The sequence below is a fragment of the Eumetopias jubatus genome, unplaced genomic scaffold, assembly GCF_037043125.1.
Source record: "Eumetopias jubatus isolate StellerSeaLion01/CBP00866 unplaced genomic scaffold, mEumJub1_p1.0 scaffold_12, whole genome shotgun sequence".
Classification (NCBI taxonomy): Eukaryota; Metazoa; Chordata; class Mammalia; order Carnivora; family Otariidae; genus Eumetopias; species Eumetopias jubatus.
The window spans coordinates 64,421,294-64,435,075 of NW_028274818.1; the positions used below are offsets into that span (position 1 = coordinate 64,421,294).

At 47.6% G+C, this 13,782-nt stretch overlaps 1 protein-coding gene across 1 annotated transcript in view; it reads left to right on the top strand.

The window, feature by feature from the left end:
* The window catches only part of KIF26B (kinesin family member 26B), a 432,841-nt gene that overhangs the window by 286,810 nt on the left and 132,249 nt on the right, over positions 1 to 13,782 (top strand). Inside the window, exon 5 of the mRNA XM_028111484.2 lies at positions 10,451 to 10,634. Within this exon, the coding sequence (XP_027967285.2) occupies positions 10,451 to 10,634 (184 nt within the window). The remainder of the gene's footprint in view (positions 1 to 10,450; positions 10,635 to 13,782) is intronic.

Consider the following 13,782-nt stretch of genomic DNA (forward strand, 5'->3'; position numbering starts at 1 on the left):
TGCCCTGCGGTTGTGAGGAGTGGCTGATTATATGGTTTCAAGTTGGGAGGGAGTTAGGGAGAGCATAAGTCTCTAAGGAATTTGGAAGCAAGGTTTTCAGGACCTTGAGGGGGCTAGCTGTTGTTGGGAAAAGGTCATTTATTACTGTCTAATAAAACCTTAGTCATGAGACCCTTCAGATGTATATTGGTGGGTCTTATGCTTGGGGGGTGATCGCCAACGTGTATCTTGGGGGTTTAGAGATAAAGGAAGTTTCCAAAGGAATTTTTATACATTAAAGTAGACTTACAGGATCCTGGGGGGTCGGGCTAGGATTGCCTTTTGCCCTTAGCAAAGTATTAACATCGAGGCAGCTGAGTCCCTAGAGGAAGGTCATTCTGCCTGTTTCAAGGACTCGTCAGTGGGCTATGGGTAGTAAGGAAATTTAATTTTTCCTTTGCCTTCATCTCCCAAGTCAACGCGAGCGGAAGGCAGATACTCCACTGACTGAGCCACCCAGGCAACCCCACAGTTCCTTTATTTCATGTATTATCAGGCCCTGTTTGCAAAGGTGTGGCTCTGGAAGAGGCTAAGCCCTGTGGGTTCCCGGGTACTAAGCCGACTTGGGCTGGGCAGAGCAGGCCAGAGATGAAGATCTGCAGACAGGAAGCACCTGGTCAGAAGGACTAATGACCCAGAAGGTCAGTCAGCACATGGACAAGTGTGTAAGGACCCAATGCAAATGAGGAAGAAAGCCGGGGGGAGGGGGTTATCCAGGCTGGAGCGGAAGAGCTGTGAGCAGAAGTCCAGCTAGCAAGCAGAAGCCAGGAAGCGGGAGACCAGGAAGCCGGGTTAGGAGTCTGGGAAGACCAAGCCCCGGGGCTTGGCACGGGCTACGTAACAGGAACACGTAAGTGCTAGGTCATCAAACCCGGGTGCACGGCCACTGGCTCCACGTCACACAGCAGGCAAGGCTGTTTCCCACAGAAATGGGACAGTGTGCCCACCCTGGGCATGCTCCTTACCTGGCGTGTCCAGAGCATCTGTAGTCAATGCACTTCAAGGATAACGCCCTGGAGGCGCACTGCTATGCTCCTTATGGCTTTCTCCTCCCTGAGAGATTTCTTGCAGGTGAGTATCATGTATCGTGTATCAGCAGGTTAGAGCCTCGCCCCCTAGGAGAGTGGGGAGTAAAAGAAGTGTAGCTTTGTAGGTGTGCGTGGAGAGCAATAATGCTGTGCAGGTAACGAGGAAATTAACAGCTCTGGGGTCAAGTTCAGTGGATGTCACATGGCATCGAAGGCAGTGGACAAATTGTGTGCTCCTTTAGACCCTACTGTTACGCATAAATTGAGGGTAAGTTTTGGGTTATTCCATCTTCCAATGTTCTTGAAAGAGTGAGGGTGCACTCGCTTGAGATATGACAGACTGCAGAAGCTTGAAGCAAGACGCATCTTCCCGAGGTCGCTCCGTCTCAGAAACAGAACTTCCCGGGCTCTAGTGAGCGTTTCCCTCCAGGTCCTGCCCTGGCGTTTGTCATCTTGGAGGTTCCGGGGTCTGACATGAGGTTTGCAGGACATGCAGAGGTAGGAAAGGGAATAAGGAAGTCCACATGTCCCCAGGCTGCCGATAGAAGGTGGCACCAACTCGTCAAGTTCTGGACAGGTTCACTGGAGCAGAGGTGCCCAGCCTTCTCTTCGGCCCAGGGACCCCCGCCTCCTGCAGATGGCTCCCCGCTCCATCAGCGATCCCCTTGAACAGTATATCCAAGGAAGCTGAGAAGATCAGCTACAATGTCTGGTGTCCAGCTTCCAGGCAGCTGGAAGTGAGCAGAGCGTAGTGAATGGTGGGTTGTGAGCAGCGGCTGCATTTTTTTTTTTTTAAATCAAACATCTTCTGCTTTATTTGGGCCTATGAAAGCATTTCTATTTTCACACAAGGACCTTGGCTCAGCAAACACTCATAGATCCCCAGCTTTACACAAAGGAGAAGGTTTTACTTTGAATAGCTTTTGTAAAAACCATAGTTTATGAATGGGCTCTTTTTGCTCCTATTATTTTTGACCTGAGCCGTATTTTTTCATTTATCCATAATATTCTCCCTCTGACCATGAAAAACATCCAGACACACATGGATTAGCAACATCTACCGATAGCATGGTTTTCAAATACTGCTTTTTACCCATTTTGTGCCCCCGGGTATGGGTGAATGGTGTGCCGCTCAGATAACACAGTTCAGGAGAAGCTTCTAGCTCTACCCTGGTGGTGAAGCTCTTTAACTGGGTAGCAGGGTCACCCGCCGCGTGTCTGCAGGCTCCTTCACGCTTCTCTTTATCTCTGCTGCCACGGAGCCAGAATAAAGTTATCAGTCGTGCTGGGTGATGTGATTCTTCTCATCTGTGCATTTTAGCAGTGGACTCCTGAACACAGAGCGGCTGCTGGGTGACTCACAGATGACTTCCGCGATATCCATAGCCCACTGACTGCATAGTTGTTTTGTGTAGAGCTGCCATCCAGTAAATACTGACGGACTGATTGAGTGTCCGGAGCATTCAGATGCATTCCAAGCAGCTTCCAGCATTCCGTTGGTGTCTATAGAGGGAGAGGCTCGAGGTAGCGGAGGATGGTACATACTAATGTCTGTTGTTATTGTCATGCAAGGGCTCACTCTGGGTTGGGACTGGAGGGACAGAGAAGCCATTTTCATATAATTTGCCATTCACGTCCTAATGCTGGGTATGACCTGACTCACTCAGCGGAGACATTTTCCCCCTGTGCTAAGAAGGTACGTTGCTAAGCAACCAGATCAGTAATTGGTAAATGCTTATATATGATTTGATTTGAGTTCCACACAAAAATATATAACTGCTTTTGGGGGGGGTCTTCATTATTAAGCAAATGATTATTATTTGGTTTTATTTTGCCCAAATAAAATAAAATAACTGCTTTCATTTATCAAGTTGCATAATAACGGGACGCCATGGACAAACCCGGGCCCCAGACAAGCAAAAGCTTGAATCCTGATCTCAAGTCTGAGAATCACGAGTCCCACACTCCCTGCTCAGCTTCTTACCCCACATTGCTGAGTGAGGATGGGTGTGACCATGGGCGGAAAATGCTTTAGAAGGAGGAAGACCCTCCAAGGTATGAGCATTATCTAGAACTCCAGGCTACTTAAGTGTGGGACTTTCCGTGTGTTGTCATCCCCAAGGCTGGATGGATTCGGCGGCACCGAGCAGCGCACACGCTGTCCCCTCAACAAGGCACTAAGCTCAGGGGCGGGTGGCAGGTGCCGAAGAAAGGACGTGTGAGGCATTGACCTTCAGGGAGCTAATACCGCAGTGTGGGAGGCAGCGCTAGAAACACAGAGAGACAAGCACAAGCCCCTGCTGCAGAGCAGCATCTCATTAGGGGTTGGAACATAAGAGAGATTCTCTCAAGACCGATCGCTGTAAGACTTCAAGGCAATGGATGAGGACCCCCGAAGACTGAAGGAGTTGATGACGGCAACTTACACAAGCCCTTGACGAATGGGCAGATTTTTAAGAGAAGAATACAGGTGAATTCATAGAAATGATCACCGTGGGTGAGTGTTGTGCATTAAACGCTAGACGTCAATTCATTTTTGAACTCTAATTGCACCTGGCTGCACTGTTTTGCGCAATGTGGTGTGAGGTTAACGGTCAGCCATGTTTTGCTCCTGACGGTAAACATTTTATTTGAGTCATGTCATGAATTATCTTCCTGCACTAATGAAATGGATCATTTACATAAAAATCAGAAAAACCCCAAGACCCGTATGCTTTTCAGCCTCCGGAGACATGGAAATGACCTCAGTGACAGCTAATTACAGCCTGGAAAGGTGGAGGAGGTTACTCTTCTTCCCTGCTGGAGAGTCTCCAAACTGAGTAGCAGGCTTCGCGGCGGTGCCCGAACGCTTTCCAATTGGGGTGATTTCAAAACGATGCGTAACTGGTGTTTTGTTGCTGTTGTTTGTGGTTTTTTTGTTACACGCACGTGGACAACCTGTTTCCAGAAACTTTGCCTCGGACCAGTGGTTCTTGTCACTTAGCCTCTCTATTTCTAATCGGCTTTATTTTCTTCAACCCCTGCGTCATTGACCCCGTGGGTTTCCAAGGAGCTGCTGTGATCTGTCATGTCATTGCTCATTATCAGGCAGTCTTAATCCTCCGAGCATTGAAATATTTTACAATGGCACAGAAGCCGTCGCAGCCCATGGCAGCCCTGGCCACTGTCACGTCAGATGGAAGTTTGGGTTGTCTTTAACATGCTGACAGTGGACATCCTATCACCATCGTCCCCTCCTGGGTGAGGAGATGTGGCAGCGTGGAGGGCCTCCCCCCTGCCCTCCCCTGGAGCGGCCCTTCAGCTGATGCCTCAACCAGTCAATTACCTGGGCCCAATGTAGTAGAGCTTGAATGACCTCTTAATTCGTATAGACCATTTACCCACCTATCTGAGCATCCCACAGATAAGAAGAAATGCTCTCTTGGGGCACGTAGGTGGCTCCATCGGTTAAGCGTCTGACTCTTGATCTCTACTCAGGTCTTGATCTCAGGGTTGTGAGTTCGAGCCTGGCGTTGGGCTCCAAACTGGGAATAGAGCCTACTTTAAAAAAAAAAAAAAAGAAAGAAAAGAGGAAATGCTCTCCGAATGTGGTTAGCAACACACAGTATGTCGAATTTTAAAAAAGATAGTTAATCCTTAAAAAATGACTACACTGCCTGATACTCCTGCCTGTTCCCTAAGGAAAGTTCTATTCCTCCCGAAGCTAATAATTCTTAAGAGATTGTTATGTCAATATTTTAGTAATCTCTAGACACTAAGGGTGGCAGACCCCAATTTAACTCTCATGAGATACACTTACCACAAAGGGCTTTCCATTTAAGCACCCACAATTCTGAAAATTCAAGGTCAAATAGTCTGTCTCACAAATGCAAAAAAAAAAAAAAGAATCCTCATAAAATCCCCCTCTGATCTATATAACTGAGACCTAAGATTTTCCCCCAACTAACCCAATTACAGTTACCAGGTAGTTATTTGTCTCCTTTTTTTTTTTTAGATCTGGGTAGATCTGGCCAATGAGAATAAGTGACTGTCCCATGTGAAGGTCATCTCAATTCTAAACTGATTTCTGGATTCAGATAACATCCCACAATGTGTTAGGATAGTTGTCTCCTGGGCGAGATTTCCCCAGAGGGAAAAATGGAGCTCACCAGTTTAAATTCTTGCCAAGTTCCCAGCCTCATAAGGCTTAGTGTGGCACCACTTTCCTTATTCAGTAAATATGAATTTCATCCTGTTAGAGAGACTATCTTTTTTTCTTGAAATAAGGCACAGAGAAGTAAATGAAGCTTATGGATATTTAAGGATGTGTGCTGGGATGAATAACTTGAAGGTAATATGTGCTACTCTCCATGGTAAGAATGAGAAAAGCTAAATATAGCTTATAGTAGTGTTTTAGGAGGTTTTTTGTTGTTTGAAATCTTCTAAGACGACCCACTCATTCATTTTTCGTCCTGTGAAGAAAGAACTTATTAGAAGGCATTAATTACACAAAATACACATCTGGCCAAAATGTCTTTACCTTTTCAATTCTTTCATGACTCCCTCTCCTTTATGTCACTGAATAATACAATTTTCCATGAGTGATTTCTGGACCCTAACCTTCCCCTCTCTGCCTGTCATTGAAGTGTTATATAATAAAAGCAGAAGCTGCTGACTTCCAAGAAATTGGAACATATAAGACAGATTAGATCAAACAGCTGGCTCTAATGATGTCAAAATTAAAGTAAAATGTTCTCATAGAATATAAGGCTATAAAATTGTTCTTACTAATTTTTAAAATTCTGGAATTCTCTTTAGTACATTTATTTCTGTATATGTTTTAAAAAGAAAGTAATTTTTAACTGTATTCTCAAAATAATTCCCTCCATTACTATTTTTCTGCATTGAAGCCAACAGAGGCTTCCCTAAATGGAATTTAGTGATTCCAGGAATCACTTCAGAAACTCTGCCTTGGAAGAGCTTTTGGAAAACATCTGATGCATCTTTCCCCCTGACATTCCCTGGAAGTTGTTTTCTGGCTCCTACTTAGGCACTTCCGATGACAGAAAGCTCACTATTTCATGAAGCAGACCCTTGACTAATGGGTTACTATGGTTTCTAGAAAGATAAACCTTATACTTATAAACCCAAATGTGTCTGTATGTCTCACCTACCTGTTTTGCTACCTATTTAGAGACAGTGTTGTACAATATGGGGCAGGTAGACCTACGTTCAGTCTCAGCTTCACTAACTATAATCCTACAAAGTGCCATCTATTAACTTCCTTTGTACTGAACCTCTAACGTACAGTCTTATTTCATTTTCCTAAAAAGTCCACAAAGGTAGGTACTATTTTTTGCAGGATCTTACTACGCATAACCTGAGATTGATAATCATATTGATGACAGTGATGATGATCATATTATCGAGTGCCAACAACATGCCAAGTGCTATGTAGATCCTTCATATACATTATAAACAATCGGGACTGAAGTAATTTGCCTGTTATCTGCCCAGTAGCTGATGAAATTTGACGTCCAGATTCAGGTCAGATGCTAAAAGGACTCTGGATTTAACTCTTTGAAGTCCCGTTTCTTTGTGAAATTGGGAGTACTGTTGTCTTCCTCAGCAGGTTTTCTGAGATTAAATAAGATAGCCTGTGAAATTATCTGGCATTCTTGCTTGAAAAATACTTCCTGCTACATTTCATTTACTCATTTTTTAAAAAAAGATTTTATTTATTTATTTATCTAGTTATCTATTTATTTATTTATGAAAGAGAGAGCGAGAATGCCTCTGCTCGAGCAGGGAGAGGGGTAGAGGAACAAGCAGACTCTGTGCTGAGCATGGAGCCTAATGAGGGACTCGATCTCACAACCCAGAGAGCATGACCTGAGCTGAAATCAAGATTCGGACACTTAATCGACTGAGCAACTGAGGCACCCCTATTCATTTTTTTTTTTTTTGAGGACAGTTTTTTAGAAGACTTTTTCTTCCCTTTTCTCCTGGTTTATATTCTCCAGGCTAAATATCCCCAGATCCTTCAATCTTCATTCATTCATTCAACATATACATATGCTCCTTTGACCCCGCTGGGATTTACATTCTAGAGAGGAAACGGACAATAACACACATGATAACTAAATAAATCACCTGCTGCGTTAGAAGACAGGAAGTGTCATGCAGGGGTGGGTGGGTAAGGCAGTCAGGGGAAGGGAAATGAGATTGGAGGCAGGTGCTGCTGGTTCATTTACTATGGATGTGTAACCAGTTATCCTGACACTTAGTGGCTTAAGTCAATAACGATCACTTACTATCTTTCATGGTCTCTGGAGTTCAGAAATTTGGGACAAGACATAGTGGGGATGGCTTATCTATGCCCACAGTGCCTTGGGCCTCAGCCAAAAGACTTGAAGTATGGCCCCTGCAAGCATGTAAAGGCTCATTTACTCAGATGTCTGGTAGTTGATGCTGGCTATCGACTGGTGTCCTCAGTTCTTCTCTGCATGGCCTTTTCCATGTGACATGGGCTTCCTCACAACACGGAGGCTGGCTTCTAAGAGTGAGAAAGTTGGTAGAAACCATATTGTCTGTTATGACCCAATGATGTCATTCAACATCATTCCCACCACATTTTGTTGGTCAAGGCAATTCCGAAGTTCCACTGGGTTCAAAGAGAAGGAAAATAGACCATGCCTGTCAATGTCATGTCCTAGGAAGAGCATGTGGGATGGGATACATAGGGGTGCAACCATCTTTGGAAAGTAGAGTCCGCCATGGTGCGCGGGGTAGGTTCATTCCTGTGGTAACATTTGAAGAAAGATTTGAAGGAGGTAAGGGAATGAGCCATGTGCCTAGCTCTGCCTGGGGCCGAGCGCTCCAGGCTAAGGCAGGAGCCTGTGCAAAGGCCCTGCAGCAGGAGTATACCGGGAGTATTTGGAGGCTAGTAGGGCTGGATCAGAGTAATTGAAGATGAGAATAGTAGGAAAGGTGATCTGAGATAGGAGGGAGGATGTATGGGAGGACTTATAGGTCACTGTATATACTTTGGCCTTTACTATGAGATGAGAAGCAGAATGGGGGAGTTGTATGTTATGAGCAGTTATATTTTAAAAGACCCACTCTGACAACCATGTGGAAAACAGCCTGGGCGGTGGGGTTGTGGGCTGGGGGGTGACAGACGAAGGGAGACGAGTCAGGAGACTCTTCTAGGAACCCAGGCAAGAGGGGTTAGTGGCTCAGATGGACACAGTGGCAGTCAAGGTGGTGACGGGCGATGGACCATGGACGCATTCTGGAGTTTCAGCCCATATGATTTCCTGACGGATCGGCTGCCTGGTGTGAGAGAAAGAGGAGTCAGACATGTCGGGGCTGTTCCACGGATGGAACTGTCATTTTCTGGAAGAGGGAAGGCCAAGGGCCCACAGCTTTTCAGGAAAAGAGCAAGAATTTAGTGTCTAAGTCTGAGACACCGATTAGATATCCAAATGGAATTGTTGAGGGGGTAGTTGGATAAATAAATACAGAGATCCAGAGAGAGGTCTAAGTTGGAAATAAAAATTTAGGGGTCACGGGCATTGCAATGTTATTTAAATGGTGCTCTTAGGAGATAATAGCCAGAGACTGAAGGTAGACGTGAAAAGGACCAAGGACTGAGCCCTGAGGCATCCCGCCGCTGAGACCGGGGGAAGAAACCAGCGAAGAAAACCAGAAAAGCATGGCCAGGAATGTCCTGGAAGCCTCAGGAAGAAGGTACAAGAAAGCGAAGGATATAATCGGTGCTCTGATGGGTCAGGAGAGGCGGCACTGAGAACCACGCCCCTGAGCTACTGCGCAGGTCGTCCCAGCCGGGACAAGAGCAGATACAGAGCAGCTGGGGGTCGGACCCCCCCACTGGAATGAGCTCAGAGGCAGGGGAAGGAGAGGAACCAGAGAAAACAAGGATAGACAACTCTTGCCCCGAGTTCTGTGCAAAGATGAGCAAGGAAACAGAACGGGAGCTGGCTGCGGAAAAAGAACCACAAAGAGGTTTTGTATTTTTCCTTTAAGATGGGAGAAACTACAGCAGGCTTGAATGCTGTTAGGAATGATCCGGGATTTTCCAGAGTGAAAATCTGGCATTGTAGGAGAGAGAGGAGGGAACCCTGGGGTGATGTCCTTGGGAGGGCCCTGCATACGCTTTAACTTCCAGGACCCTCACTCTCCTCCTCTGCAGGGTCTGTGAGTGCGGCGTGGGTGGGCGTGGATGGTAGACTAAAGAAAAAGGAAGAAGCCAGCAGCCCACTATCTCTGGAATTAATCCAGAAGTGAGTATATCAGAGCCTCTGCAGTAACTTGGCCTCGTGGCCACTTGCTTTGATTTCTCCCCACCCACCCCCACCACCACTCGCTATGATATGGTGTAAGTGTTGCAGAACATTTGTGTGGTAGGAGAGGATATGTGAACCCCCAACACTTTTAATGATGCCGGCAACCTCCTTCCCGCCTTTCCCTATCTGCCCTCTCTATATCACCTTTGTTGGCGCTGACCCTCACCCCGGGCACTTGCCCGTGAATTGCATTTTTTTTAAAGATTTTATTTATTTGAGAGAGAGAGAGAGCACAAGCACGGGGGAGGGACAGAGGGAGAGGGAGAAGCTGAGCAGGGAGCCTGACGCGATGTGGGGCTCTGTCCCAGGACCCTGGGATCATGACTTGAGCCGAAGGCAGACGCTACACGGACTGAGCCACCCAGGCGCCCCCATGAATTGCGTTTTGTATCGAAAGACCACCCTGCACAAAGCCCGTTTTTCACACGAGCAGCCCATAGTCTCAGCACCGTACACCCTCACTGGACTCTGTTCTGATTTGGTGTTACGTTTCCAAAACCAGGTTGACTTATGTTTCCCCGTGGTCCTGGCCTGTGTGTTTTTCTTCCTCAGCCACACACGGAGTGTGCTGGATTGGTCGCCACATGGTTCTTCATCAGGCTGGTTGGGATTTTACAAGGTGTTAGAATTTCTAAATAACTCGTAAGGCCTCTCACACTTGAGTTCATACTAGAGAAGCTGTGGGATGATTAACCTCATAGATGCTGTTTTTGCCCAAAGACAACCAGCTGTATCCACGCTTAGGCCGAGTGTGGATCTCAAACAAGTCTTTAGAAACCGTGATTGTAGAACTGTGCAATTGTGTTTGTTTTCTTTCCCCTCTGTGTAAGTGACTGGGTGGCTCACTAGGTTTACTGCGCTGTAGTAAGGGGCCGCTTCCGAGCCCCCGGAGGATGAACAGGGAACTATCTAACTTCAGGAAGAACTGGGGGGTTAAGGGAAAGTGGCTAAATAGAGTGAGCCTGGCATATCTGATTGGACATTGGACCATACTTGCCCCTCATTGTCCCTTTTCTGCACTTTTTTTCCTTCCAGAGCTGCCCAGAAGTTAAATCTGTCTTCTAAAAAGAAGAAACACCGACCTTCCACCTCGTGTGTGGCCGAGCCCCCTCTCTTTGCCACCAGCTTCAGCGGTATTCTGCAGACCTGCCCTCCGCCGGCCCCACCCTGTCTGCTGCGGGCCGTCAGCAAGGTGAAGGACACGCCAGGCCTGGGCAAGGTAGGCGTTCGGCGGGCGGGGTTGTGCACAAGGGGTAAGGGCACCAGGAGCCCAGTTTGGCTGTTAAAACGAGAGGGTGTGGGGAGAGCAGGAGACAAGCTTAAATTCACTTGGAAGGACCGTAAACTTTTCTTTAGTTACATGCATTGCATTGCAAATGAAGACATTCAAATCACTGGAGATCTGATTGGGTTTGGGCAGGACGAACCAGCTGTGCGGTGTTGCACAGGACTGTAACCACAGAGACACAAAAGGCAGCAGGCAGAGGCAGGGGCCCCAGGGAAGACATACCTCCTCAGAAGGAGGCCCGCCAACAGGCCAAGGCTATTAGGAGATGCAGCTCAGCTGGGTTCGGGGTAACTTTGTTTTCAGGCGTCACCCCCAAACTCTCTGTGCTGACATGGGCGTCTTGGTAAAGTCACTGTCGCTCTTGCCCTCCCGTTAGGAAACACGCTAAGGCTTATAAGAACATTGAGCTCCAGAAAGGTGGTTGTTGCCTTTCTTTCCTTTCCGTCAGAAGTAGGACGGGGTGCACAACCTCACCGGTGCCCCACCGACTTCACGTGTTCCGCCCCGGCTTCTTTCTGGAAAGTTGCAGGTTTGGCTGAATGGGGAAGCTGCTATGCTGTGAGGACCCGGCTCTTACTGTCACCGATCCCCTTTCCCCTTGACCCCCAGACTCTGCTGTTCAGGTTCATGGTCTTCCCGTAACTCGGAGTCCTTCTGGAGTCCGGGACCCTCTGCCCCTTCTTCTCCCCACTCTTTCTCTGCCTCCTCCCAAGCTCTCCCCTCCACCTCAATTTCACCAGCCCATTGGGAAAGTATTAACTTGCTCTGTTACTCTTCCCAACGGCATTTAAACTTTAAGATTATGTTGAATAGAGCCATGCTTACTCCAGTGGAGAGCATCCAGTTCCGGAATGTTCCATGGCATGGGGTAGGGTGGGCAGTTGTCCGCTGATGGTTTTTCCAGCCCTGAAGCAAAGTAGGCAAGAAGGCTGCGGGGCTGCCTTGGCCTCACCAGCCAGGACGGAGATGGTGAAAACCCTACAGATCAGGATCCCTGTCTAGGGAAGTACTCACGGGGGAGCCGCTGAGGGAGAGCAGGGACACCCTCACTGGGGTAATTATGGGTGATTGACATGCTACCTTCTGGGGAGGGTGGGCACAAGTAACTGCAGGGTGTTAAAATCTTTTCCTTTCTTTTTAATTGTGCTAAGATACATGTAACATAAAATCTATCATCTGAGCCATTTTTTTAAGTGTATGTGGGCTTTTGTTTTGCTAAGGAGTTTGGAACTTTAATACCAGAGCTGAACTGTCCTGGACGATATGGACTTAGCATTGTAGGCTCCTTCTCTCACTTTCTGAGCCATATCCAACTTCTCCTCTGAACAAATGTGAACAAATATTAAATGTTATCACTTTGAGGATGCGAGATTATTAGCCAACCTGGCCTACTCATATACCCCAACATAGCCCTATCCAGGATACCTCAAAATGAACCACATAAGAAACTGCCTCCCTGCATCTGTAACAGTGGCCTCTCTGTGGTTCCTACAAGGGTCAGGGTAGCTCCATCTTCAGGTAGGCCTGGGCCCCAAGCCACAGGCCCCCTGTCCTCTCCTGCCCCATCCCTAACCCCCTCCCTGCAATTCTGAGACAACAGGACCGGGTCACCAAGGGACTGAACCAACAGAAACAGTGTCACCAGCCAAGAGGATGACCCCGCACTTGCATCAAAATAGTTTGGAGAGCACTGGTCAGATATAAGCAGACTAGATATTATTCTACACACATAAGTAGGATTATAAATAAGATAGGCAGGAGTAAGACCAGATATAACCACAATTAAGGTTATAATTGTTAGTAAACAAAAGCGTGCAAGCACACTTATTTTTTTAATGGAAGATAGCCTCTGTCTCATGCATTAACCTCAATCCCATATGTTTCTTTGAGTGGGAGAGAAAGGGGTGATGGGGGCCATGAACTGGCCAGGAAGGGCAGGAGGTCCTGAGTGTGTCTGAGAAAGTGTGTCACTGATGGGCCCATCAGATTGGGTGTTCCAGAAGGTGATGGAGGTGGCAGCTGTCTGCCGAGCATGGTGGGGGGCCGTGGTGGGAGGAAGCAGCCGTGGGAGGGAGGGACTTGGGAAGGGAGTAGTAATCATATACTCCTTGAAATCGGGTGTATGGCTGAAACGAGAGGTTGGTAAGAACTCGCATCCTGCCACCTCCTCCGCACAGTGCTGGGGGGCCTGGACCTGCTGAAGGGGCGCTCATCTTCCACATCCCCGCTCTCGCACCCCCTGCTGCCTCACCATAAGGAGCTGCAGTCCTTACCCATACGGAAGGATTCATTCCCATCAGTGTAGCTCTGTTGCAAAATTTGCATATTAACATCTCTAAGAAATACAGTGGAGTTTAATATGGAACATAACTGGTGCTATATATAAATCCGTAGGTTCGAAGTAGGGAAGCTTCATGGAATCGCCTGAAGCAACTTTATTATTTACACTTGAGGTGGGGGTGGGGCACAAACCCAGCTCAACCCTGACCTCTTATGCCTCAGCCACCCCAGGACTTCCTCAGGAGACCTGGGCATGGAAGAGGCGGATGCGTTTATCTAGAGCAAGCCTCTCATTTAGCGAACAAGGTAACTGAGGCCCCCAGAGGGTAAGAGATCTTCCGGTGCCTCCTGAGTCAGGAGCATTAAGCCATTTTATTTTCTAGGTCTCGCTGGGCTGCCACTAGATATACACGACCTTTAAAATTTGAGGGTGGAGTCAAGAATGTGAGGGAGCCGCGGGGGTCACAAAATAACCTTGGGCTCCCATTATCTTCATCCAGTGGAGGCTGGGCAAGAAAGGGCGGGTGGCGCAGCCAAGAGCAGACCCACAGTGAGATCAGAGGTGCTCCATGACGCTCCCTGCTGGTGTCAACTGCTCCCCAGACCCTCCACCCAGAGTCCCTGCGGCCACTGAGCACCGCTTGAGGCAAGAGCTCTTCTGGACGCCATGGTGACCGAAGAATTTGCAGTGACTTCAATGTACTTGGAGCTGCAGTTCAGCAAACACAGGAAACATCCTGATATTGTCAGCACCTGGCACTCTTCTGGGCACACTGCCAACATTCGCTGGGCATCTGTT